At 47.5% G+C, this 27,497-nt stretch overlaps 1 protein-coding gene across 1 annotated transcript in view; it reads left to right on the forward strand.

Annotated features, from left to right (window-relative positions):
* Positions 1-27,497, forward strand: part of CHRNA4 (cholinergic receptor nicotinic alpha 4 subunit) — a 77,724-nt gene that overhangs the window by 49,494 nt on the left and 733 nt on the right. Inside the window, exon 5 of the mRNA XM_066586669.1 lies at positions 11,711-13,094. Within this exon, the coding sequence (XP_066442766.1) occupies positions 11,711-13,094 (1,384 nt within the window). The remainder of the gene's footprint in view (positions 1-11,710; positions 13,095-27,497) is intronic.

Below are 27,497 nucleotides of genomic sequence, written 5' to 3' on the forward strand. Positions count from 1 at the left end.
CGCGAGAAGGCTGAAGTACAGAATAATGCTCCTGCAGCAAACCTTCTTGTGGTCTTCATTTTCTAAGAACACTCCAGGGACGCGAGCGAGAGAGGCCGTCTGCTTCGATAAGTGTTGGCGAGGGAATTACCCACTTATCATGAAAGAAGCTTGTGATTATCAAACGGACCTTTCAAGATCTTCGAAAATTGAGATGGAAATGTTTGTACGGGACAAAGTCTCTCTGTATTTTTCGGGATGTCTGATCGCGATTCTCTTATCTTTTCTTCCTCTCAATTTATGATTAACTTATGAATGCAGGGATCAGGCATCAGAAGGTGGGGAGGGGGGCTGATAATTTTATACGAAGGACGACGTAACTATTAAATTGCCCGAGAGACAGAAGATGGGATTTTTTTCCGTTCTTGAAGTGTTTTGTATTTATATAATCACTTTTGATGGGTTTCATCTCGATAAGAAGGTCAAGAACTCAATCAGCGTAGACGGTGATAGAGGTTACGGTAAAGGTCTAGGAGAGTAAATCAATGGAGGAGTGTAGAATGAATTTCTGGTAGGCCCAAGCAACGCTTGAGGAGAATATTGTAGAAGGTTCTAGAGACGGTCTAGTAGGCCATATAAATATTAGTGGTCCATTGGTACACCCTTAGAGGCAGGTGCGTGCCTTTTATTCTTTGCGTTTGTCCACATTTAAAGGTGCTCGTTGACCATTGATCTAGGCTTTTACATTAGAGTTGTCCTTCTCATAGGTTGATTGCAAACCAAGGTTGAGCAAGCTAGCCCACCTGGCATCTAGATGAATGCTTCTTGGTTGAAACCTGTCCAGTATGAGTGGCCCCGGCAGCAGAATACACAACTACCACTGTAGCTTTTAGCCTTATCAAAGCTCGCAAGCCCCTGCCCCGTAGCAAGGGGTCATCAATGGAAGGGATGACTCCACTACACATTCACATAAACCTCCTATAATCCCTTTCCAAAGCATTGAGATGGTCTACTGCTGGTTTTTCATCTACTGTCTTCTTACCTCTTGTTGAGGCAACTGCTATGCAACTGTTCAACAGCAGATCCATTAGGGTGGGTCAGCTGATCACACTGATGTAGCCTAGCCTCTTTTTGTAGAGGCGTGTCTTATTGCTTAGCCTCTCTTGAAATATTTTTGGCTTCTGCAGTGTAGTTGCTGGTGATAGCTGTAACAATGCGCATTTATATCCAGTATTCCTTGTCTAGTTTGTTTTTATCAGTGAGGTTTTGTTCCTATAGTTATCCAGTTCAGTTGTGTTTCCTAGCCAATGTTTTTTGTGTCCATTTCCTGTTTCTATCAGCTTGCTTGTTTGGCTTCTTGTTCTCAGGGACAGTACTTCAGTTAAGATCATCTGTAGGGACTAGAGATTAGCGAGCATACTCGCTAAGGCAAACTACTCGAGCGAGTAGTGCCTTATTCGAGTACCTGCCCGCTCGTCGGCTGCCAGCACGGGTGAGAGGTGAGTTGCGGCGGTGAGCAGGGGGGAGCGGGGGGGAGAGAGATCGAGCGGGCAGGTACTTGAATAAGGCACTACTCGTTCGAGTAGTTTGCCTTAGCGAGTATGCTCGCTCATCTCTAGTAGGGACCACTGAGGACTACTTAGGGACAGTGGTAACTGGTGTTAGGGTCAGTATTTAGTATTAACGAGGTTCTCTAGGCAATGCCTGCAAAAATACACTGGAGTTGGTGTGGAAGCATGCTGCACTGACCCCTGTGTAGTGGCTGACGCTTGTAATTGAAGATGCAGCGCTCATTGAATTCAACAGTAGCTGCACTTGTAAGTGCAGACCGGGGTTCCATTGATTTCAATGAGAGCTGCGCCTGCAATTATGTGCACTGGACACTACACAGACATCGGAGCACTGCTTCCGCTCCAACCCCAGTGTATCACAGAGGGAAAATCCTGGATAACCCCTTTAAGGTTTCTTTTCCATATCCTCTGCTCCAGTCTACACTGTCAGAGTCATCTCCTCCATTATCATCTTCATCGTAACCATCTAGTTACCATCCCCCTTTGATGCTGTCATCTAATGATGAGTTCCTAGTTTTGTATTCATGTTAATACCCAGGAAAGGCAACTGCTAAGGATGAAGTCAAGTTATGCTTTACACTACTAAACCCTCAGTAGAACCTTCTACACAACTCTACTCAAGACTCAATCATTGCCTTTTATGGAGAGCTACAGATGGATGCTGAAAGAATCTGGTAGACCTAATCTAGGGTTGTAGAAGGTCTCTAATCAAAGTCTAGTATACCAAATGGAACTATTTAGTAGAGATTCTATTGGGAATCTAGTAGACCAAATTAATGGCATTGATATAAGATTGTAGAAGGTTGAAGGGTTCATCATAAAAGGTCATAGTAGGTTACAATCAATATCTTTGGCGTTTTGAAAGTTGTAGATAGGGATCTTTGCTGATCAAAGCCTTTGGTAGGGGATTGAGAAGGTTACAGTGTGGGGAAAGACTCTTTTTAATGTCATATACATGGTTATACAACTTTTTACCTATACGGTATTATAATGGTAGATATTGCTTTGAAGTTGGTCTACACAACTCTATCCAAGACCCAATCAATGCTTTTCATGGAGGGCTGGAGACGACTACAAACAGAATCTAGTTGACCTAAGTTAGGGTTGTAGAAGGCTTATAATAAAAGTCTAGTAGACCCAATCAAGGTATTTAGTAGAGTAGTGGAAAAGTTTGTGTTGAGAACCTGGTGGACCATATTTGTGCCTTTGATATAAGGTTGCAGAAGGTTGAAGGGTCAATCATAGAGGGTTTTTGTAAGTTACAATCAATACTTGTGGTGTTTTGAAGTGTGTAGAATAAGGTTGTGTTAGTCTAATCAATGCCTTTGGTAGGGGATCAAAGAGGGTTACAGTATAGAATAAGGCTCTTTTAATGTCCTATAAAGGGTCATGCAAGTTATTCTTGATATGGGTTTTATGATGGTGAACATGGCTTTGAATGCGGTTCTTTTCTGCCTTGAAGTCCTGGAGTTAATGGATGAGCCAAGTTACAGCTGATTATTTTGTACCAGAGTCTATGTATATAACACACATTTCCAGATGGCATCAACTATATATAGACTGGGTTGGCTAAGGACTGGGCTACACAACATACTCAATTAAATAGTTTTTTTTGTCTTTCCATACTAGAATGGCCATAAAAATTCCAAAAAGTTTCAACCTTCATGGTAAAGATCTGTAGGTTGCATTAAAGGAAACCTGTCATGATCACCTTTTAGCTCCATAAACTGCATCATAGGGCTCAAAGGTAAGGGAACAAGAAGTCCAGGAGATATATTCAATACTTACCTGGTGCCCATTCCTGCACTGTGCCTCCATAAAGTTGGCGCGTGCACATAGCGTGACTCCAGGGGCATAACTATAGAGGATGCAGGGGATGTGGTTGCACCCGGGCCCAGGAGCCTTAGGGGGCCCATAAGGCCTCTCTTCTCCATATAGGGAGCCCAGTACTATGAATAAAGCATTATAGTTGGGGGCCCTGTTACAGGTTTTGCATTGGGACCCAGAAGCTTCGAGTTATGTCTCTGTGTAGCATGGTTTAGGTATGGGTACGGGTACAGATACAGAGAGGGGGGGGGGGGCAGCTCACCTTTTGCATCAGGGCCCCTGAGCCTTTACTTACGACCCTGCATGACTCTTTTCAGACAGCTCTGTGCATGCACACTTCCATAAGGGGGATGCGTGTGCACAGAGCTATCTGAAAAGAGTCACGCTGTGTGCACGCGCCAAGCTTATGGGGGCACAGTGCAGGAATGGGGCACGTGGTGAGTATAAAAAAAGCAATCCCCGGACTCCTCATTTCCCTCCCTTTCAGCCTCACAATGCAGCTTATGGGATTCAATGGTGATGACAGGTTCCCTTTAAAAGCTCCAGAATGATGTCTTACTGAGAAACAAGGGCATAAATACTGGCGGTGCAAAAGTTGCACTCAAGCCCCAAAGGCCACATGGGATTTGGGAGCTCATTTACAGATTTTCCACTGGGGCGCAGAAACTTCAATTCACACTCTTGCTGAAAAATCTGACCAATATGTCCGCCATCTGCACCCAACTTTTGTAGAGCCCTCCCTCCATCTGTCCTACTATGTTAGCCACGTCTTCATCATCCTGCTGTTAATTTTAGGCCCTACCTGAAGGATAGAAATTAAATGAAACCACTCAACTAAAATGACCTAGTTCTCTCCCGTAAACATGCGGCATAATGCAGTGTTTATTCCTTGCACACGGCATCTTAAGGTGCACCGCTAAGTGGAAATAATGCTTTTCCCATGTCCTAGAACCAAGAACCTGAGAAAGGCCAACTATTTCCAAGAGATAATTCTCCCCTTCGTTCCGCCGGCAGTTCTTCTTGGCCCGCAGCTCTCTTATACACAAGAGGTTGATCCTTCCTCATCCTCCCTTAGTGTGGGGGTCAGGAGGGTGTAGGCTGCGCTATCATTAGTGGGGAACGACGGGAAAATCTGCCGCTACCAGTTAATAGTGACAGCAGCCTCGGAGCAGAGAAGCGTCTCGCTGTTTCATCCCGGATTCTAGTAGCAGGGAAGGCGTCAGATGTCAAACTGTCTTACGCGGCAACTGAAAGATATGTTTGTGTATGGAACAGAAATGATCTGCACAGCAAAACAAACCTCAGCCTCGTCCTATATCTATCAAGACGTCATTAATATTATATGAAACGCCAAACTGTGCCAAGTCTGCAAAGACGGGAAGAGTTTAGCGCAGTGGTCACCAATGAGCTTCCTACGTGGCCGAATGGGTCATATGGTGTGCTGGATTCAATTAATCTCTGGCTCTGCTCCCTGCTGCGTCATGGTCTCCATTTTTATAACCGTGATACAGGGCCGGACCCATGGACCCCCTTTGACTTATAATGTGGCTCGCCTCTGAGATGCCCATTCTTTTGCAGGTAAAATAGTGCTACTCACAATGTGGCAGTGGGGGCTTACTTCACGATAGGGGGACCTTATGTTTTGCCTTTTATTTGACATACAATGGTCTCCCTGCAAGGGCAAGAGGTAAAGTGCTTAAAGGGGTAGTCTAGGAAATGGGCAAAATGGGTGCCATCTGCAGCCTGTGAGAAAACGGTCCAAGCATGTAACTAGGATGGATTGTGGTGGAAGGCTCAGCCCCTGCCCATGGCTCGATCCTATGTCCATAGCACTGCCCCCTCCTATTAGGTCTCATCAACTCATTCTAATTACAAACTGGGATGGGCTTGCTAGTAGACATGAGGGAACCGAACTTGTAGAACTCAAATTCGGGTCAAACTGTGCTAAAAAATTCCGTTCAGCAAGAACCCGAACCTCAGGCGGTTCATTTCTGCCGAATGTTCATGGAAATTCTTAAAACTAGTATAAAACAATGTCTAAGGGCCCTGCAACTATTGTGGTGGTGGTGGTGGTTGTTCAACGATATAGCTCAGTGGTTAGCACTGCTGTCTTGCAGTGATGGAGTCCTAGGTTCAAATCTGACCAAGGACAAGATCTGCATGAAGCTGCAAAGCAACAGTGCTAACCACTGAGCTACATACATTGAAGAACCACCACCATCGCTGTCATTTCAGGCCCCTTAGGCAGTGTTCTATGATAGTTTTAGAGGTTTTTATGAGCTTCTGGTTCGGACCAAACTGAACTTTTGAAAAGTTCGCTCATCTTTATTAAAGTGGCAGATAGGGGTCATTTTGGCCATTTCCTAGACAGCCCCTTTAAGAGCTACCAGTGACCTTAGGGCCATAGGTTTGGCACTTTGGATACTAAAAGAAGTGTCTGCACAAGATGTATATAGCCTTCCCCATCCTCTAAAAATAATTACCTTACTCAGGTTCATTAGTTCTTGTATCCTTGGCTCCAAAAAGCCACTCTACTTTGTCCTGGGGACTTAAATCCATGAATAGGACAGTGAATGAACTTTGCAAAGACATGGGAAGCCGAACTGTTTCTTCTTTTGGAGAGCATCACGTTAGGGTAGGGGTTTTATAGGCCATGCAATGCTCACTGGGAAAATGTATGCAAATTAGCTCTCATTCCAGAGATAAAGAAAATTCTCTCTCCAGTAACAACTTTTAACAAGCCATACAGAATCTTACCCATAAAGAAGAGACCGCAGACAGCTATTTCAGGGTTTGTGCCCCTCATCAGTGCAGGAGCCAGTTCAGGTTTCCTTCTTTGTGGTCGGGGAGCCTAACTATGACTCAGCCCTATATAATGTATTATAAGATACTCTTATGGGACATCTATGAAGTGGATTTTTGGGCTCCTAAGCTGGAGATTCACGTTACCATTTTGCATTTCACATGCAGAAAGCACATGGCCTTCTTGACCTGGGGGCCACTCTTCGTCCTTGCACTAGGTGCAAGCAGGACATATGGGGAAGAATTCAGAGACCCTGTAATCCATTGAAGGTAAATGGTTGCCTGAATTTGATGGACTTACTTCCCAATGCTCTCCTCATGAATGGCCCCTCGTGAAGATCCCCCGATACGGGTCATGAGTAATGAATGGTTTTCCTGGACGAATGTCAATCCCCATTGTTGACATTCTCTATGCAGAGAGCAGATCCTTCTGTATAACAGTCACTGGTCAGTTTCATATGAATGTATTATAGGTGTATTTGTTTAACTGTATTATGAAGAAGTGTCCTGAACTCGAAACAATGTACGGGCAAGTGTTCCAATCCAACTGCAGGTCTACTAATCTGAACTCCCAGCATCACAAGACTCTCTAATGGGTTTAGGTCAGTTGACCCGCTGTCGTGCTGGGACACTTGTCTGTGCGATGTGAGTTCAAGTCAGTAGATCTGCCGTTGCCCTTTAGCACCCATTTGTATCATGGGCATATATATATGCTTGCGTGAAACTGGTCATTATATGGTTAAGGAGAGGTGTTGTGTCTCCTTAAAGAGAACACCCATAAAGTGTGTGGAAACACCTAGGGGGTGAGTGGGTCGGGGGATAGTATAGTACCTCCCCCCAAGAGAGCACCAAAAGGTGAGTGAAGAGACATATAAGGCCATGCTAGCTCCTCTGGGTAATATGTAAATAAGTGCAGCGTCCGAGGAGCGGGCCCACAGCTGAGGAGATAGCGGGATAGCTAAGGCCTTATCACAGGGTTCTACTATCTCCTCCCCTGGGGATAGCTCGGGATCCAACCAAGTTACTGCTGGGGGAGTTTCACAGGGTAACCCAGTATGCAGTGTACCTTAAGACCTTGTCGCTTGTGATGTCACCATTCCATCCTCTGTGGTGAATCCAGAAGTTGGAAATAAGTAGTCCACACACAAGGATAACTTTTTGAGAAAAATTAGGAATGGTCCGTAGAGCTTGTTTACTTCCAAATAAAGATTACAGTCCAAAACGTTACATATGCCAGCAGGACACTGGTGCAGACACAATAGTGGTGTGACAGGGAGGATTCACATGATGACAAGTCCACAGTCCTAGTTATCTGTGGGGTTCTGCTCCCAGCCACTCTCTCTCTCTCTTTCTCTCCAGCTCTCTACCGGTACACACTCACATTTTGGGAAATAGCACTCAGCGCTGCCTTGCGGTTCCTCTCACTCTCTCTCTCTCTCTTTCAGTCCTCTATATTAATAGCAGGGATGCCTGGGTTAATAGGGCCCAGGACACACATCAGGCCATCGCTCAGCCTCTTCCATCTTGTACATGCACAGGCCGATACGTCCCAACTCTGCACCTTGCACTGGCTTTTGCAAGAAGAACCTTGCACTACACCTTGCATACACATATATGAAACATGATCACGTGACACACAACAAAATACATTTCCCAGACATAACCCAGACATTAACCCATTCATTGCTGCATAGGTGCAATACACATTACAAATGCGCACACATTGAAGACACTGACAATACAAATGCACAAGAAAAACACATTTATACTTATGAAGGAACCGAGTTAACTCTGGGCCACTATATATGGAAGATGGAAAAGTACCTCTGCAGCGCCACCTATTGGATGGCAGCATTCCTTCAAATCAATGGGACTTTCTAACAAGTCTTAACAATTAATGGGAATAGGACACCAAGCCATAAAACCATGCACATACAGCTGTCATCATATGAGACTTAAGGATCAAAAGGCTGCCTTCACATCTGTGATGGAGGTTTGCTTTTCCTGCTCTGTTCAGGAAGCAGAAAAGGGGGAATCTCCTGGCTGAACGGGTCCGTCTAAAGTAACTTGACACTTCTTGATGCAGATTTCAAGAGAAATTGGCCCCAAATGTTCTCATTGAAGTCAATGAGAGGCTGAAAAGTTCTATAGAATCCATGCATAGAAATTCTGTGATTCCGCACCAGATTTTTCCAGCTTTTTAGAACATGATGTAAATGTTCCCTTATGGAAGCTGAAGCCGGACACTTACTGCAGAGGTAATGTTCCATTAATGACAGCAATCTACATCTTTTATTAGGGCGAAGAGCCACTAAACAGCTTCTGCGAGGCGGTAGAACCAAATGACCGCGGGCTGCAGACCATCGGCTCTGATTATACACTCGCTGAAAGGTGTTTTCCTGCTTGACAAGCCAAGAGCTTCCACTATTTAAATGCAGGCTTCTGGAAAACCTTTTACCGAGCCTTTTATATATTCAAGGCAGCGAAGGATGTGATAAGTCAACACGGGAGGATTTGTGAGGCTTAATGTGCAAGTGTTAAAATTTGAGAACGCGGCTTGGAATAAATGCCTGGAAATTACAAGTCTGGAGTGAAAGAAAGAATAATTAGATGCTGATCCATGGCTCTACAATACACGGCTGGGGCTCGCTACCTGGATCCATAGCATATTATCTTTCAACTATCGGCATTCCATGGGGTTTAAAAGGGGTTGTCCAGGATTAGAAAAACATGACTGAGTTCTTGCAAACACATTGCAGCTCAGCTCTATTAAAGTGTTTCATAACAGAGCTGCAATACCCCTCCTAACCTGCAGATAGGTGTGGAGCTGTGTTTGGAATCAAACAGCCATGGTTTTTTAATCCTGGACAACCTCTATAAATTGCAACAGGGTCTAAAGTAGAATTCGGGACCTTTTACATGGGGCAGATTTATGCCAGAGGGCTCAGCCAAATCCGCAGCTGTGGAATTCCGTACCAAATCCATAGGTCTAACTGCGGATTTTGAAGCAGAGTTGCAGGCAGGTTTTAAGGTGTTTTTAATTCCACATCACAATCCGCAGGTGGCCCGCACATTTTGGCGCGGAATTTACTTGCGGTCTGTCGTGTGGCCTGTTAGGTCCTGTGTGAGGGGTCCCTGCAGTGAACCCAAACAATAAATGCTGCCTCTTCAGTTAAACTTTGCTAAAAGTTTCAGCGTGAACCCAAACTTTTGGCAGTTCCTCTTCCTGTTCTTCCTCCTCCTCTTTCTCCTCCTTTTTTCTCTCCTTCCTCCTCTTCCTTCTTCCTTCTTTCTTCTTCCTGTTCCTCCTACTCCTTCTCCTTCTCGATTTTCTTTTGTTCCTCCTGCTCCTTCTTCTTCTTGCCCAAATTCGACAAACTGGCTGAACTGAATGTTCGCTCATCACTAGTACAAAGGAAAGGACTGGCATCTGGTGCCACTGATGATGCATAAGGTGGAAATGCTGCTGCCAGCCCAGAATTTCTGCCAAGGGAACGAAGATGTCAGCATGATGGAGGTGTAACGGGTCCAAAGGAAAGGACTGGGATCTGGCACAATCTAGCACAAAATGAGCATTCTTCTACAAGTGAGTGTTACTTTAGGACTTCTTTCACAAACTCTCATGCACACTCCCACTCTCCTGAAGAAGAGGCTGTCTTGCATAGAAACACATTCTCTGCTGAATTTAATAAAGAGAAACTAAGCTTCGTTCCTTGGCCTCAAGTTTCCCTTCATTGGGCACTGATGCACCTTTAGAGCATTGACCTCTTTGTTTGCTTGGCAGTGAACCCGGCAGCACCGTTTCCACCCTATGCACCATAAGTGGTTGCAATTGTTACATCTATATGTAAGGTGAGCATACATCTTTTGGGACTCACCTAACCTTTGATTTATTGTTGCTACCTACTATCTTATGCGGTACCTTATTTTCATATACATCGCCAGTCAACCTCTATAACTTGGTGTTTTTTTCCCACAACTAGTAGAACAGAAAGTCTGGTCTCCTCGGTTCCTCGGTCATATTATGCTACTTAGATTTTGGCTTGTACCTTGCCCGTTGAACCCATTGTTCACTACCCACCAGACACAAGCAGAACTTTCACCATAGAGTAGTTGCAATGGATTTTGGAAAAGTTTAATAAAACATGACCAGGAGAAGACCAGGGTAGTGCATATGCAGCTTACATGATGGAACTGAGAGTCTCAGTGGTTTTGTACTATAGAGCTATAGGCACTCCATATGTCGCTATTAGTGGTGAACAAACCAAAACAGTCCAATAAACCAAACTTTTTGCCTAAATGTGGTGAACCAGCCCAACCAAACTTTTGAAAAGTTTGCTCATCACTAATTGCTATATGCAACCTTTGTACAGCGAAGTATTATGGAGATATTCGCTTGAAGTAATGCTCCTGGGAACTCTTTTAGGTTAAGCCATGCCCTTTGCATCCCCTCACTGTAATAGTGCATGTTAGCAACATAGCAGTTCTACACAGTAATAGTGATAACAGTGCAGTTACCTCCAGTGATCATAGGTGATGTCTGTTTTCACTTTTTTCTCTGCATCCAGACTGCCATGAAGACTTCTTCCAGGCATAACTCATGTCTCCACATTCTCCCTTCTATCCTGACGCTAACCGTAATGCCCCAATGAACCTCTCAGTAACCCCCTGAATAGTACTAGTTGCCCCTCTACGGCTCCACTTACAGATCCAGCACTTCTGAAATTTTGTAGTGCAGTAAGTCGTTAATGTAATATGCCAATGCAATTTGCATAGCCTAACAGTAATTGCATGTCAATGGCTATGTAGATAGCATAACACTCCTAACTATTGCTTGGTGCATTGATTAAACAGATGTAGCACACAAAACTAGTTATAGTACCCCCACTGTGGCCCTACTGTTATAGTGCTCCCCACTGCAATCCCTCTTATGGTACAGTTCAGCAGCAGCAGTAAACATATATGTGCAGAGTATAGACTGACTCGTCCCTGTCTCCTGTACCCACAGCATAGAGCAGGAGATGAGGGGAGGAGTCAGGGAGTGCAGAGTTGGGTACTAGTGCATTCAATGCAGATGCCAGTGTTTTGCTGGAGTCGCTGGATGGGGGAGAATGGGAGGAGAATCACTCTGCATGAGTCCCAGAACAGTGGGACAACTCTCAAAGTCTGGGACTGTCCCATCAAACCCAGAACAGTTGAGATGGTTGTGTAAGTTACTCGCTCCATAGATATCGTCCACCACTAAACACCACTGGGTATAAGGAAAGCCGTCTGTAGGGTCTTTTGTGTGCAGTGGGCACCGTGTGGTAACTGCAATCTGCAATCTCTTTCCTTCCTGGGCATTCGATTGAGTCTGTACAGTAAATAAGTCTCAACAAAATACCAGTATTGATTCCTTATCCTGAAGCCCGTGTGCATCTTCTACAACATCATAAAAGCCATTTTTCTTCATAGTGATTTGAAAGTTTCCAAACTGCTTGTTCAAGGTCAACCCCTCTAAGAAAAATGTCTCTGTTCTTACTTTTTTTTAGTGCTGATGGAGACTTTGCCGTAACCCACCTGACCAAGGCTCATCTCTTCCACGATGGACGCATAAAATGGATGCCCCCTGCTATTTATAAGAGCTCCTGTAGTATCGACGTCACCTTCTTCCCCTTTGACCAGCAGAATTGCACCATGAAATTTGGGTCATGGACTTACGATAGAGCAAAAATTGACCTAATTAGCATGCACAGCCATGTTGACCAGCTTGACTACTGGGAGAGCGGAGAATGGGTCATTGTCAATGCCGTTGGCAATTACAACATCAAAAAGTATGAGTGCTGCACAGAAATCTACTCAGACATCACATATTCCTTCATCATTAGAAGGCTTCCTTTATTCTACACCATTAACCTCATCATCCCATGCCTCCTCATCTCTTGTTTGACCGTATTAGTCTTCTACTTGCCATCCGAATGTGGAGAGAAGATCACATTGTGCATTTCAGTGCTACTTTCTCTAACTGTCTTCCTCCTCCTCATTACGGAGATCATCCCGTCCACATCTCTGGTCATCCCGTTGATTGGAGAGTACCTTCTGTTCACTATGATCTTTGTTACACTGTCTATTATCATCACCGTGTTTGTGTTGAACGTGCACCACCGTTCTCCTCGCACACATACCATGCCAGCTTGGGTACGTAGAATATTCTTAGATGTGGTACCTCGGGTCCTGTTCATGAAGAGACCAGCAAAGGATAACTGCAAGAAGCTAATTGAGTCCTTGCATGCTGCTAGAAGACTCAGTCCTCCCCCTAGACTGTGGAACGAGACTGAGATTGAACCAACCTTACAAAGCTCATCATCAGCCAGTCCCACCAGTCAGAGAGCTTCACCTACTTCTTCATGCTGCCACCAGTTGGAACAAACTGCCAACACTCAAGTGATCTGCAAGTCCCCATCAGGACAATATTCAATGTTGTGTGAAGAGTCAACCCTTACGAGCTGTCCTTCTCCTCAAAATAAGGCCCATCTTCTTGGAGAACCTCAGACCAACCTGATGCCAAAATTACGGTCTGTAAGCGTCCAACAGATGTACACCCCCAAAGAAACCAATGAGGGTACCATTCGCTGCCGCTCAAGGAGCATACAGTACTGCTACCTTCATGAGGATTCTTCACAGACCAATGGCCAATCCAGCAACTCACCATTGTCTAAGCAATGCCATGCACATGAAGGACTGCAAGGGTGTCAAAATGCCCAATGTAAATGCAAGCCCAAAACCCAGGAAAAACCAAGTGGTGCCAGTCAAGTGACCAAAACGATTAGTGCCAAAGAGCAGCATGTACTTCTAATGTCCCCGTCTCTCAAGCTGGCCATAGAAGGAGTCCACTACATTGCAGACCACCTGAGGGCAGAGGACGCAGACTTCTCTGTGAGTATAGTGAATATTTACTGATTTGGTGAAAATGCTTCTGTGAGTTATAAAGTCATATGGCCAATGTAAATGTGGACTACTGGGGTAACGAATGGACTATGTGGGGTGTACTGTGTTATTAGTACCAATGGTAAAGGTCAGTTCTTGGGGAGGGATGAAACTGCAAGAAATGGTACATTGATGAAAAATATGCAAAACCATGAAGTCTGGTGACTCCTTGGGGCTTTTTATAGATTGTGTTAATTGGACTTTCATCTCAATGAACAGACTGTATGATGCAAAGTGCATGAGATATCTTAGAGGAGCCGTAGAGAACAAGACCAATGTCCCCTCTACTGCAAAAAGAGAATTGGATGGAGGAAATAAGACTCTCCATCGGGCCCATTCAGATGGGTGTATATCCCATACGTCTGCTGCCCATGTTGTTAACGGACAGCACGAGGACCAATTATGGCCAGCTATTCTCATGAGCACTTTTTTCATGGACCGAAGGTTCGCTTGAAAACAATTTCTGCCTGTCCTATTCTGGTCCTTCTCACGGATGAGAGTAGGACATGCAAGGTCCGCTCCCCCGCGGCTCAGATAGCACATTGATGTGTGCTCGTGTGTTGTCCAATGTGCATTGCGCCCGAGAATCTCGGACACAACTCGCATACGCCTATCTGAAAGGACCCTTATACTTCAGGTGACAAGAACCCCTTCACTTCTTCCACCCCATGAACACTTTCCCGTTGGATGACTGTTTCAAGACGTAAAATCTGGACTCTCACAGTCACATTATATAAAGGGTCCTCCACTTTGGACAATTTCTACATGAGCTATAAGAAGACTGATCTCAGCAGGGATCCCCACCTAATCTGTGGGGGAAACTATCAATAACTGTTCCATTTCCCTGCAGCACCCCCACAGGAGACATGTAGCATTACACAGTGATTATTGAAATCAATGGATTGCATGTTTAATGAGCGATGTGTGGAGGACTGCGGAGGATGAGGGGGGTGTGGGGAATAATAGGGTTTGTGGAAAGGACTGTAGAGGATGATGGGAGTTGTGTGGAGAATGATCGGAGCTGTGTGGAGAACGATGGGGGTTGTGTGGAGGATTATAGCAGTTGAGTAGAGGACTGTAGAGGATGATGGAGTTTGTGTGAAGGATGATGGTGGTTGTGTGGAGGACTGTGGAGGATGATGGGTTTGTGTAGAGGACTATGGAGTATGATAGGGCTTGTGTGGAGGACTGTGGAGTATGATGGGGCTTGTGTGGAGGACTGTGGAGGATGATGGTAGTTGTGTGGAGGACTGCGGAGGACGATGATGGTTGTGTAGAGGATGATGTGGTTGTGTGGAGGATGATGGGAGTTGTTTGGAGGACTGTGGAGGATGATGAAGCTTGTGTGGAGAATGATGGTAGTTGTTTGGAGGACTGTGGAGGACGCTGATGGTTGTGTGGAGCACAATGGGGTTGTGTGGAGGACTGTGGAGGATGATGGGGCTTGTGTGGAGGACTGTGTAGGACGATGGGAGTTGTGTGGTGGACTGTGGAGGATGATGAGTTTGTGTAGAGGACTGTGGAGGATGATGGTAGTTGTGTGGAGGACTGCGGAGGACGATGATGGTTGTGTAGAGGATGATGGGTGTTGTTTGGAGGACTGTGGAGGATGATGGAGCTTGTGTGGAGGATGATGGTAGTTGTTTGGAGGACTGTGGAGGACGCTGATGGTTGTGTGGAGCACAATGGGGTTGTGTGGAGGACTGTGGAGGATGATGGGAGTTGTGTGGAGGATGATGGGGTTTGTGTGGAGGACGATGGTGGTTGTGTGGAGGATGATGGGAGTTGTGTGGAGGATAATGGTGCTTGATGATGGTAGCTGTTTGTACGACTGTAAAGGATAATTGGAGTTGTGTGAAGGACGATGGGGGTTGTGTGGAGGATGATGGGCACTTTTGTGGAGGACTGTGGAGGATGATGGGGTTTGTATGGAGGACTGTGCAGGATGGTGGGAGTTATGTGAAGGGCTGTGGAGGATAATGAGGCTTGTGTGGAGATTGATGGTAGTTGTTTGGAGGACTGTGTAGGATGATGCGGGTTGTGTGGAGGATGATGAGGGTTGTGTGGAGGACTGTGGAGGATGATGGGACTTGTGTGGAGGATGATGGGGCTTGTGTGGAGGATGACGGCAGTTTTTGTGAAGAATGATGTGGGTTGTGTGGAGGATGATGGGGTTTGTGTGGAGGACTGTACAGTATGATGGGAGTTGTGTGGAGGCCTGTGGAGTATGATGGGGTTGTGTGGAGGATGATGGGGGTTGTGTGGAGGACTCTCGATAGCAATGTGGGTTGTGTGGAGGATGATGGGATTTGTGTGGAGGACTGTGGAGGATGATGGTAGTTGTGTGGAGGACTGCGGAGGACGATGATGGTTGTGTAGAGGACGATGTGGTTGTATCGAGGATGATGGGCGTTGTTTGGAGGACTGTGGAGGATGATGGAGCTTGTGTGGAGGATGATGGTAGTTGTTTGGAGGACTGTGGAGGACGCTGATGGTTGTGTGGAACACAATGGGGTTGTGTGGAGGACTGTGGAGGATGATGGGAGTTGTGTGGAGGACTGGAGGATGATGGGGCTTGTGTGGAGGATGATAGGAGATGTGTGGAGGACTGTGGAGGACGCTGATGGTTGTGTGGAGCACAATGGGGTTGTGTGGAGGACTGTGGAGGATGATGGGAGTTGTGTGGAGGACTGTAGAGGATGATGGGGTTTGTGTGAAGGACTGCAGAGTATGATGTGAGTTATGCGGAGGACTGTGGAGGATGATGGGGTTTGTGTGGAGGATGATGGGTGTTGTGTGGAGGACGATGGTGGTTGTGTGGAGGATGATGGGAGTTGAGTGGAGAATGATTGTGCTTGTATGAAGGATGATGGGAGTTGTTTGTAGAACTGTAAAGGATAATGGGAGTTGTGTGAAGGACAGTGTAGGACGATGGGGGTTGTGTGGAGGATGATGGCAGTTTTGTGAAAGATGATGGGGTTTATGTGGAGGACTGTGGAGTATGTTGGGAGTTCTGTGGAGGATGATGGGGGTTGTGTGGAGGATGATGGGGGTTGTGTGGAGGTCTGTCATTGACAATGTTAGTTGTTTGGGGATGATGGGATTGTGTGGAGGATGACAGGCGTTGTGTGGAGGACGATGGTGGTTGTGTGGAGGACTGTGAAGGATGATGGGAGTTGTGTGGAGAATGATGGTGCTTGTATGAAGGATGATGGTAGTTGTTTGTAGGACTGTAAAGGATAATGGGAGTTGTGTGAAGGACAGTGAAGGACGATGGGGGTTGTGTGGAGGATGATAGGGTTTGTGTGGAGGCCTGTGGAGTATGATGGGGGTTGTGTGGAGGATGATGGGGTTTGTGTGGAGGATGATGGTGGTTGTGTGGAGGATGATGGGAGTTTTGTTAAGGATAATGGTGCTTGATGATGGTAGCTGTTTGTACGACTGTAAAGGATAATTGGAGTTGTGTGAAGGACGATGGGGGTTGTGTGGAGGATGATGGGCACTTTTGTGGAGGACTGTGGAGGAGGATGGGGTTTGTATGGAGGACTGTTCAGGATGGTGGGAGTTATGTGAAGGGCTGTGGAGGATAATGAGGCTTGTGTGGAGGATGATGGTAGTTGTTTGGAGGACTGTGTAGGATGATGCGGGTTGTGTGGAGGATGATGAGGGTTGTGTGGAGGACTGTGGAGGATGATGGGACTTGTGTGGAGGATGATGGGGCTTGTGTGGAGGACTGTGGAGTATGATGGGAGTTGTGTGGAGGCCTGTGGAGTATGATGGGGTTGTGTGGAGGATGATGGGGGTTGTGTGGAGGACTCTCGATAGCAATGTGGGTTGTGTGGAGGATGATGGGATTTGTGTGGAGGACTGTGGAGGATGATGGTAGTTGTGTGGAGGACTGTGGAGGACGATGATGGTTGTGTAGAGGACGATGTGGTTGTATCGAGGATGATGGGAGTTGTTTGGAGGACTGTGGAGGATGATGGAGCTTGTGTGGAGGATGATGGTAGTTGTTTGGAGGACTGTGGAGGACGCTGATGGTTGTGTGGAGCACAATGGGGTTGTGTGGAGGACTGTGGAGGATGATGGGAGTTGTGTGGAGGACTGGAGGATGATGGGGCTTGTGTGGAGGATGATAGGAGTTGTGTGGAGGACGCTGATGGTTGTGTGGAGCACAATGGGGTTGTGTGGAGGACTGTAGAGGATGATGGGGCTTGTGTGGAGGATGATAGGAGTTGTGTGGAGGACTTTGGAGGATGATGAGGGTTGTGTGGAGGAAGATGGGAGTTGTGTGGAGGACTGTAGAGGATAATGGGGTTTGTGTGAAGAACTGCAGAGTATGATGTGAGTTATGTGGAGGATGATGGGGTTTGTGTGGAGGATGATGGGTGTTGTGTGGAGGACGATGGGAGTTGTGTGGAGAATGATGGTGCTTGTATGAAGGATGATGGGAGTTGTTTGTAGGACTGTAAAGGATAATGGGAGTTGTGTGAAGGTCAGTGTAGGACGATGGGGGTTGTGTGGAGGATGATGGGGTTTATGTGGAAGACTGGAGTATGTTGGGAGTTCTGTGGAGGATGATGGGGGTTGTGTGGAGGACGATGGTGGTTGTATGAAGGATGATGGGAGTTGTTTGTAGGACTGTAAAGGATAATGGGAGTTGTGTGAAGGACAGTGAAGGACGATGGGGGTTGTGTGGAGGATGATAGGGTTTGTGTGGAGACCTGTGGAGTATGTTGGGAGTTTTTGTGGAGGATGATGGGGTTTGTGTGGAGGACGATGGGAGTTGTGTGGAGGATAATGGTGCTTGATGATGGTAGCTGTTTGTATGACTGTAAAGGATAATTTGATTGTGTGAAGGACAGTAAAGGATGATGGGGGTTGTGTGGAGGATGATGGGCACTTTTGTGGAGGACTGTGGAGGATGATGGGGTTTGTACGGAGGACTGTGCAGGATAGTGGGAGTTATGTGAAGGGCTGTGGAGGATAATGAGGCTTGTGTGGAGGATGATGGTAGTTGTTTGAAGGACTTGTAGGATGATGCGGGTTGTGTGGAGGATGATGAGGGTTGTGTGGAGGACTGTGGTGGATGATGGGACTTGTGTGGAGGATGATGGGGCTTGTGTGGAGGATGATGACAGTTTTTGTAAAGAATGATGTGGGTTGTGTGGAGAATGTTGGGGTTTGTGTGGAAGACTGTGGAAGATGATGGGAGTTGTATGGAGGACTGTGGAAGATGATGAGGCTTGTGTGGAGGATGATGGTAGTTGTTTGGAGGACTGTAAAGGATGATGGTAGCTGCGTAGAGGACTGTTTAGGATGATGGGGTTGTGTGGAGGATGATGAAGGTTGTGTGGAGGACTGTGGAGGATGATAGGACTTGTATGGAGGATGATGGCAGTTTTGTGAAGAATGATGGGGGTTGTGTGGAGGATGATGGGGTTTGTGTGGAGGACTGTGGAGTATGATGGGGTTGTGTGGAGGATGATGGGGGTTGTGTGGAGGACTGTGGAGGATGATGGGAGTTTTGCGGAGGATGATGGGAGTTGTTTGGAAGACTGTGTAGGACGATGCGGGTTGTGTGGAGTATGTTGGGAGTGGTGTGGAGGATGATGGTAGCTGTTTGTACAACTGTAAACGATAATTGGAGTTGTGTGAAGGACAGTGAAGGACAATGGGGGTTGTGTGGAGGATGATGGGCGTTTTGTGGAGGACTGTGGAGGATGATGGGGTTTGTGTGAAGAACTGTGGAGTATGATGGGAGTTTTGTGGAGGCCTGTGGAGTATGATGGGGTTGTGTGGGGGACTGTGGAGGATGATGGGAGTTGTGTGGAGGAGGATGTGCGGTTGTGTGAAGGACTGTGGAGGATGATGGGAGTTGTGTGGAGGACTGTGGAGGATGAGAAGGCTTGTGTGGAGGATGATGGGAGTTGTTTGGAGGACTGTAAAGGATGATGGTAGTTGCATGGCGGACTGTGTAGGATGATGCGGGTTGTGTGGAGGATGATTACGGTTGTGTGGAGGACTGTGGAGGATAATGGGACTTGTGTGGAGGATAATGAGGCTTGTGTGGAGGATGATGGGAGTTATTTGTAGGACTGTAAAGGATAATAGAAGTTGTGCGAAGGACAGTGTAGGATGATAGGGTTTGTGTGGAGGACTGTGGAGTATGTTGGGAGTTGTGTGGAGGCCTGTGGAGGATGATGGGGGTTGTGTGAAGGATGATGGCAGTTGTGTGGAGGACTGTCATTGACAATGTTAGTTGTGTGGAGGATGATGGTAGCTGTTTGTACAACTGTAAACGATAATTGGAGTTGTGTGAAGGACAGTTAAGGACAATGGGGGTTGTGTGGAGGATGATGGGCGTTTTGTGGAGGACTGTGGAGGATGATGGGGTTTGTGTGAAGAACTGTGGAGTATGATGGGAGTTGTGTGGAGGCCTGTGGAGTATGATGGGGTTGTGTGGAGGACTGTGGAGGATCATGGGGGTTGTGTGGAGGACTGTCGTTGGCAATGTGGGTTGTGTGGAGGATGTTGGGGTATGTGTGGAGGACTGTGGAGGATGATGGGAGTTGTGTGGAGGACTGTGGAGGATGATGAGGCTTGTGTGGAGGATGATGGCAGTTTTGTGAAGAATGATGGGGGTTGTGTGGAGGATGATGGTGTTTGTGTGGAGGACTGTGGAATATGTTGTGAGTTGTGTGGAGGCCTGTGGAGTATGATGGGGTTGTGTTGAGGATGATGGGGGTTGTGTGGAGGATGATGGGGTTTGTGTGGGGGACTGTGGAGGATGAGGAGGCTTGTGTGTAGGATGATGGGAGTTGTTTGGAGGACTGTAAAGGATGATGGTAGTTGCATGAAGGACTGCGAGGAGGGTGCGGGTTGTGTGGAGGATGATGAGGGTTGTGTGGAGGACTGTGGAGGATGATGGGAGTTGTGTGGAGGATGATGGGAGTTGTGTGGAGAACTGTGAAGGATGATGGGGGATGTGTAGAGGATGATGCCCTGTATCATTAGTGTTTGGGTATTTAATGTGCTGCCCAAGATGACTCTTCTTCTTCCAATGTGGCCCAGAGATGCCAAAAGGTTTGACACCCTGATTTCAGTGCTCAGGTGTTGGGGATACTGTATCGTAGTCTCAGCACATCCCACCAGTCGCCCCGCTCTTGTGGACCCGTGGGAAAGCACAGACACAGGGTATATGTCTGCTTGGCAATACTTGATTCCTGAGCCCCTAGGGTTGGCGTATATAGTGCACCTCCTTATTGTTTAGTCTCGGCCCTTGCAGAAGACACCGCTGACCTTGGCGCTGCACGCTGGCCGCACGACTCAGCTTCAGTCATTATGCGGCAGGTGCAAGCTGTGCTGTCTGATAACTTTAAATGGAGGCCATTGTCGGCAAGCGACTCCCAGTGTGATAAAGTGAGCGCACAGCCTGCAATCATTTAGTCTATTTCCATCTCAAGTGGCTGTTATCTGTCTTCTCTTCTCAGTGTCTTTCTCCATAGCTTTCAGCCCCCTCTACTTCTCGGATTGTGTATGCCAAGCCTCTCCTTATTTCTCCCTCCTTCTCCCCGCTCGTCACCTTCCTCTCTCTTATACATTCTGCTGCTGACTGCTTCTCCGGCTCGCAGGTCTTGACTTCTGACGGTCTTCCCCTGTGTCTGACGCTCCTTGGTCATGCCTGGAACACACATCAACTTTTGGAAGACTTCTTGCAGTTGTGCACCATACCATGACTGAAGACTATATACTGTAGACCAGAGGCGTAACTTGAAGATTCTGGGCCCCAGTGCAAAACCTGTAACAGGGCCCCCAACTATAATGCTTTACTCTTAGTACTGGGCTCCCAATATGGAGAAGAGAGGCCTTATGGGCCCTCTAAGGCTCCTGGGTCCGAGTGCAACCGCACCCCCTATAGTTACGCCCCTGCTGTAGACAGTAGCGTACACATAAGAGAGAGGGGCCCGTAGCAGAGATCAAACTGGGCCCCCATTAGGATGCTTGGTTTTGCCACCTAGGGCAGTAGGACTTTTTATGACCATTGGACTAATTCTCCATACTTTTGTTTACGACCAATGCGATCCTACATCACCTACCCCAGCACCCTATGTAAGAGCAAAGGGGATGGGACCGACTGTAAATTGGCCCCCTTCCTCTAAGGGTCCTATAGCAGCTGTCAATCTCTGTTGTGTGTACACCACTTAGAGGGGAAATTAATCAATGGCTCCAGTTTCTGGTGGGAAAACTTTGTAAAAGTTTGATACTTTTTTTCAACTTTATGCCTCTCACTCATCAAATTTCAACCAATTGGTTAAGTCTTTTAAAAAGGGGCGGAGCTTCTTGTAGCCAGATTAAAAACAATGCCAGCAATTAGCATAAATAATAGTGCAAATCTATGCCAGCTTATAGCGGTAAAGCATTTCTTCCGGCAGATGGACGTTGCACTTGTGACATGTAAACCTGCCCACGGGCATATTGTCCATCCTTTGGTTAACAATGATACTCCCCCCACCACCACCACCACCATCCCCATAACCATGCACGGCCAAATAACATCCTATTTAGGCCAGGGCTACATAAAGATTTTTTCTAGTGTGAGGGCGTTATTGCACACGCGCCGCGAACACGATTTGGATCTAATTGCTGGGCTGCTCCTGGATTTGCAAATTCGCTTGGGTTGAGTATGACGGGGCTGGGTCATGAGTTTCTGCTTTGACACATGGAAGCCTCGGGTGTTTTCCTTGTGGCAGTTTCACGATGCAAGCAATGAAGTTCTCTACGTTGAACAGCGGAGGCCCGGATGTACCTGCTTTACAAATGACTTGTAAGGTCACCCTGGAAATTATCGGTAAATTGACAGCCAGCGCTGCAACCGATTGATTTTAAGCTGCTGCTATTGTCCAAAGCAATCCATTCTGCTGCCCGCGGTCTTCTGGATCGCAGCTGTCACCCAATAATTATAGGTGCTTTCCGTAGCTAAGACATTGATTTATGCGGCCTCCAGCACTCTAGGATGTTTGGGGCCGTGTGCGGTCTGAGTTAATTCACGGGCAGCACATGGCCCCATTGTAGGGCTACGGGACTATAAACTTTGAAGTTTTGTCATGCAGACATACTGATCGCAAGTCCTATTCCTGTCCGTACCATGGAAGAGACACAGGACATACAGATGGATGTTAATGTCCTGTGTCCGTGTTTATCGTAAAGTACTGCTGCCTGTGTGTTGTCCAATGAAAGCGGCGCCCAAGATTCATAGCTAGTGTGCAGCAAAGCCTGATGCTCAAGATGGAATAGACACTCTTTGTGCAGCCCCGAGAACAAGTTGTCGTTTTGCTGTAAAACCCGTCCTGCGGTTCCATCTCAGGCAGATCTGTAAATGATGAGAGTTGTGGTGATTAGATGGACGGTCTTGTCACCGAAGGCCCTAAAACTGGTTCCCCTCTTGGCCTATAAGAGACTCTCGGAGGCTCCTTGTGTGCAGTGACCCCTTCTTCCGCTTGTAGAGCTTGTTGGACACTAGACGCCTCTACGACTCAGAAGAGATTTCACCCCGTTACCAGTCTGAGAGGGGCGCATTATTGGGATGTGAGAAGCTGAAGGGTCATATCGATGAATTGTCCCCCACCGGCCAATCTGACCACACTGTTAGGGGGTGTTGGGACCAGTGGATGTGTGAGGCCACACAAGGTGAGCAGGCTCAGGACGCCCCCTACAGACCACCAGTAGAGAGGAGCGTCTGACCAGACTGTTAGGGAGTGTTGGGACCAGTGGATGTGTGAGGGCACACAAGGTGACCGGGCTCAGGACGCCCCCTACAGACCACCAGTAGAGAGGAGCATCTGACCAAACTGTTAGGAGGTGTTGGGATCAGTGGATAGGGGCACACAAGGTGACCAGGCTCAGGATGCCCCTACAGACCACCAGTAGAGAAGAGCATCTGACCAGACTGTTAGGAGGTGTTGGGACCAGTGGATGTGTGCGGGCACACAAGGTGGCCAGGCTCAGGACCCCCTGACAGACCACCAGTAGAGAGGAGCATCTGATCAGACTGTTAGGAGGTGTTGGGACCAGTGGATGGGGGGACACAAGGTTACTGGGCTCAGGACCCCCAACAAACTACCAGTAGAGAGGAGCATCTGACCAGACTGTTAGGGGGGGGGTGTGGGGACCAGTGGATGTGTGAGGGCACACAAGGTGACCTGGCTCATGACCCCTGACAAACTACCAGTAGAGAGGAGCATCTGACCAGACTGTTAGGGGGTGTGGGGACCAGTGGATGTGTGAGGGCACACAAGGTGACCAGGCTCATGACGCCTCCGACAGACCACCAGTAGAGAGGAGCGTCTGACCAAACTGTTAGGAGGTGTTGGAACCAGTGGATGGGGACACACAAGGTAACCGGGCTCAGGACACCCCCTACAGACCAGCAGTAGAGAGGAGATTGATTGTCCGACAAGCACCAGCAGCTCCAACTGTTTCATTGTCCACCATCCAGAGACAGGGGGCGCCATCGTTACCCCTGTATCTGCCGGAACCATTTCTAGGTACTTGGCTAAAGGACATTTGGTCTTGCGGCCCCTATTACATGTTCGGCCTCTGACACCCACCGTCCCCTCCATTTGCATTGATGTCATCAACAATGAAACTGGACGCTACGGAGGGGAAACGGGGTGTCTTCAGCAATGAGTCCGGGTTTAGTTTTGCCGCTGACAATGGACGCGTTCTTGTCTGGAGACCTCGGGGTGAGCGCCTTAATCCTGCCTTTGCTGTGGAGCGGCACACGGCCCTCTGCTAGTGTGACGGTCTGGGGGGCATCGCATACGACAGTCGGTCCCCCCTAGTAGTGGTAGGAGGGACAATGACAGCCCAGCAATATGTTCAGGACATCCTGCAGCCACATGTGTTCCTCTCATGGCGGCTTCCAGCAGGATTATGCTCGGCCGCACATACAAGAGGGTCACAGGAGCCCCCACAACATTGTCACACTTTGGTGGCTGCCCGATTTATCGCCAATAGAAAATATGGGACCATCTGGGACACCAACTTCCACAGCCTATGAGTTTATACCATCTAGAGCCTCAGTTACAGCAAATGTGGAGCGATATGCCACAGGATACCATACAGAACCAGTATGCCTCCATGCCCACCTGTAACACATCTTGTATCCAAGCTAAAGGAGGTACACCAGGGTACTAGAGCTTCCATGCCCACCTGTATCACATCTTGTATCCAAGCTAGAGGTGATACAACAGGATATTAGAGCCTCCATGCCCACCTGTATCACATCTTGTATCCAAGCTAGAGGTGGTACAACAAGGTACTAGAGCCTCCATGCCCACCCGTATCACATCTTGTACCCAAGCTAGAGGCAGTACAACAGGGTACTAGAGCCTCCATGCTCGCCCCTATCACATTTTGTATCCAAGCTAGAGGAGGTACAACAGGGTAGTAGAGCCTCCATGCTCGCCCATATCACATCATGTATCCAAGCTAGAGGCGGTACAGCAGGGTACTGAAGCCTCCATGCGCACCTGTATCACATCTTGTATCCGAGCTAGAGGTGGTACAACAGGGTACTAGAGCCTCCATGCCTCCCGTATCACGTCTTGTATCCAAGCTAGAGGCGGTACAACAGGGTACTAGAGCCTCCATGCCTCCGTATCACATCTTGTATCCAAGCTAGAGGCGGTACAACAGGGTACTAGAGCCTCCATGCTCACCTGTATCACATCTTGTAGCCAAGCTAGAGGCAGTACAACAGGGTACTAGAGCCTCCATGTCCGCCTGTATCACATCTTGTATCCAAGCTAGAGGAGGTACAACAGGATACTAGAGCCTCCATGTCCCCCGTATCATATCTTGTATCCAAGCTAGAGGCAGTACAACAGGGTACTAGAGCCTCCATGTCCGCCTGTATCACATCTTGTATCCAAGCTAGAGGAGGTACAACAGGGTACTAGAGCCTCCATGCCTGCCTGTATCACATCTTGTATCCAAGCTAGAGGAGGTACAACAGGGTACTAGAGCCTCCATGCCCCCCGTATCACATCTTGTATCCAAGCTAGAGGCGGTACAACAGGGTACTAGAGCCTCCCTACAAGGGGTCGGTTCTCCACAATAAATGATCCTTTTGCTCTGATATGTAATCACTTATAACATCGTTACAATCACACAGAGGAAGCATCATCCATCCCACAACTTCTAGGGGAGGGATTGGTTTTTGCAATGAGTCTAAATATTCAGTCAGTGGAGTCTGCTGTTCGAGAGCCTTTCCAATCAGTTGTTTGAAGAGGCAGCGGTGTTCAGGTGAGCCCCACGGCTTCTTCTCAGGTATATGGCGTAATGTTCACGCATCACATGGAGGAGATCAGTGTCAGGGCTCCCACCCACTTTTTTAACGCTGCATTTTTTTTAACATGATTGTCAATGGGACTTTCTAATGTTAAAAACGCATCGCAAGTTTGTGCTCTGCGATTTTTGTGCGATGCGTTTTTAACATTACAAGTCTCATTGACCCCTGCAGAAAAAAAAATGCTGCGAATTTCGCAGGGAAAAAAAAAACTTTGGTGGGTAGTCACTAGAGATGAGCGAGCGTACTCGGATAAGCACTACTCGCTCGAGTAATTGGCTTTATCCGAGTACAGCTGTGCTCGGGGCTAAAGATTCGAGTGCCGGCACGGAGCGGGGAGCTGCAGGGGAGAGCGGGGAGGAACGGAGGTAAGATCTTTCTCTCCCTCTCTCCCGCCCGCTCTCTCCTGCTCCCCGCTGCGACTCACCTGTCAGCCGCAGCGGCACCCGAATCTTCAGACCCGAGCGCAGCGATACTCGTATAAAGCAAATTACTCGAGCGAGTAGTGCTTATCCGAGTACGCTCGCTCATCTCTACTAGTCACCCTTACACAGGGAGCTAGGCACGCAAAATCCTGAACGTAAAAACCTTTCGGCTATTGGAACCAATGGTTTCCTATACGGACGTTCTGACGAAGGAATTTTAGATGTGCAAAAAAACATCTGAACGTTCCCATAGGAAACCATTGGTTCTAATAGCCAAAAGGTTTTTACGTTCATGATTTTGTGTGCCTAGCTCCCTGTGTGAAAGAGGCCTGAGTATGGGTTTCTATAGGGTGGGTGATCCGTGCTTTTACAGCATTTGTATAATGTTCGGTTCTATCTTCGGCGTTCCCTCAGAACGCCTCGGCTATTGCTTGCAATGGGACCTTGAAAGACCTCGCGTGCCGTGCGATGTGCGTACAAATGTGATGCGATGTTTACTATTGAAGTCAAGGAGAAACATTTGTGATCCTTTCATGTGCATGAAACACAGGCGTGAAGACCGCAATGTCACAGAAGCGATGCCATTTGTTCAAAAATTAAAACTGCTTCGCATTGCCATGAAAATCGCATGTTGGCACATGTATGTGAATGTAGTAGCCTTATAGAGAGGGAGGTAAGCAGAGACATCTGAGACCACTTACCTCATTGGATACTAACTGTAGGAGGGTTGATGGGTGGACCTCATAGTTATCACATTATCTAGCAAAATGTCCATGTTTGTGGATCTCTGAAGGGCCATCAGAGTCCAAAGCATTTATCACCTATGTGTCGGATAAATGCTAAATCAGTGGGGGTCCAACCCCGGGGACTGTCAGCTCCAGAGATATTAAAGGGGTTTTCCGTGACTAATCAATAGTATTGATAACCTATCCTGAGGATAGGTGATCAGTGTGGTCTGCCGTTCAGGATCTCCATCGATCGGCTGATCCTTGCTGTCAGTACGTCAGGGCTGGAAGCAGATAGTCCTGTCCATATTGCAGCCGCCTGGTTTGTTACCTACCAGGGTCGCTGCAATATTGATGGCGCTATCTGCTTTCAGCACTGTCCGCACTGACAATGTTCTGGCCATCAGCTAATCAGCAGGGATCCAGTGTGAATGGGTGGAGTTTAGTGTTAGCGCCTCCTGCTGCTGTGGGGTAGGGCTTCTGCTGCAGTCAGATGCCTTACAGATATACAGAGATTTAAGAGAAGGATCTCCCGAGGATAGGTCAACAATAGTAAAACCCCAGAAAACCCCTTTAATAGCGGTGCTTACTGCTGCTCCATTTAAATTACTCCCAGCCATGGGGTGGGGAATCGGGGGAACAAGGGACCGTGATACCCCATTCTGGCAATTGGTGGGGTTCCACTACTCTGATCCCAAAAATCTAGCGTGTACCACCTATCTATATCAGAAATGTCCATGGTTTATGTCAGATTTTGCAGCTTGCTCCATTCACTTTAATGAAGCTGTGTTGCAGTACCACACATAACCCATGGACAGAGGTGGCGCTGTTTCTCGATTAAATCAACCAT

This window comes from Eleutherodactylus coqui, chromosome 13, assembly GCF_035609145.1.
Source record: "Eleutherodactylus coqui strain aEleCoq1 chromosome 13, aEleCoq1.hap1, whole genome shotgun sequence".
Lineage (NCBI taxonomy): Eukaryota > Metazoa > Chordata > Amphibia > Anura > Eleutherodactylidae > Eleutherodactylus > Eleutherodactylus coqui.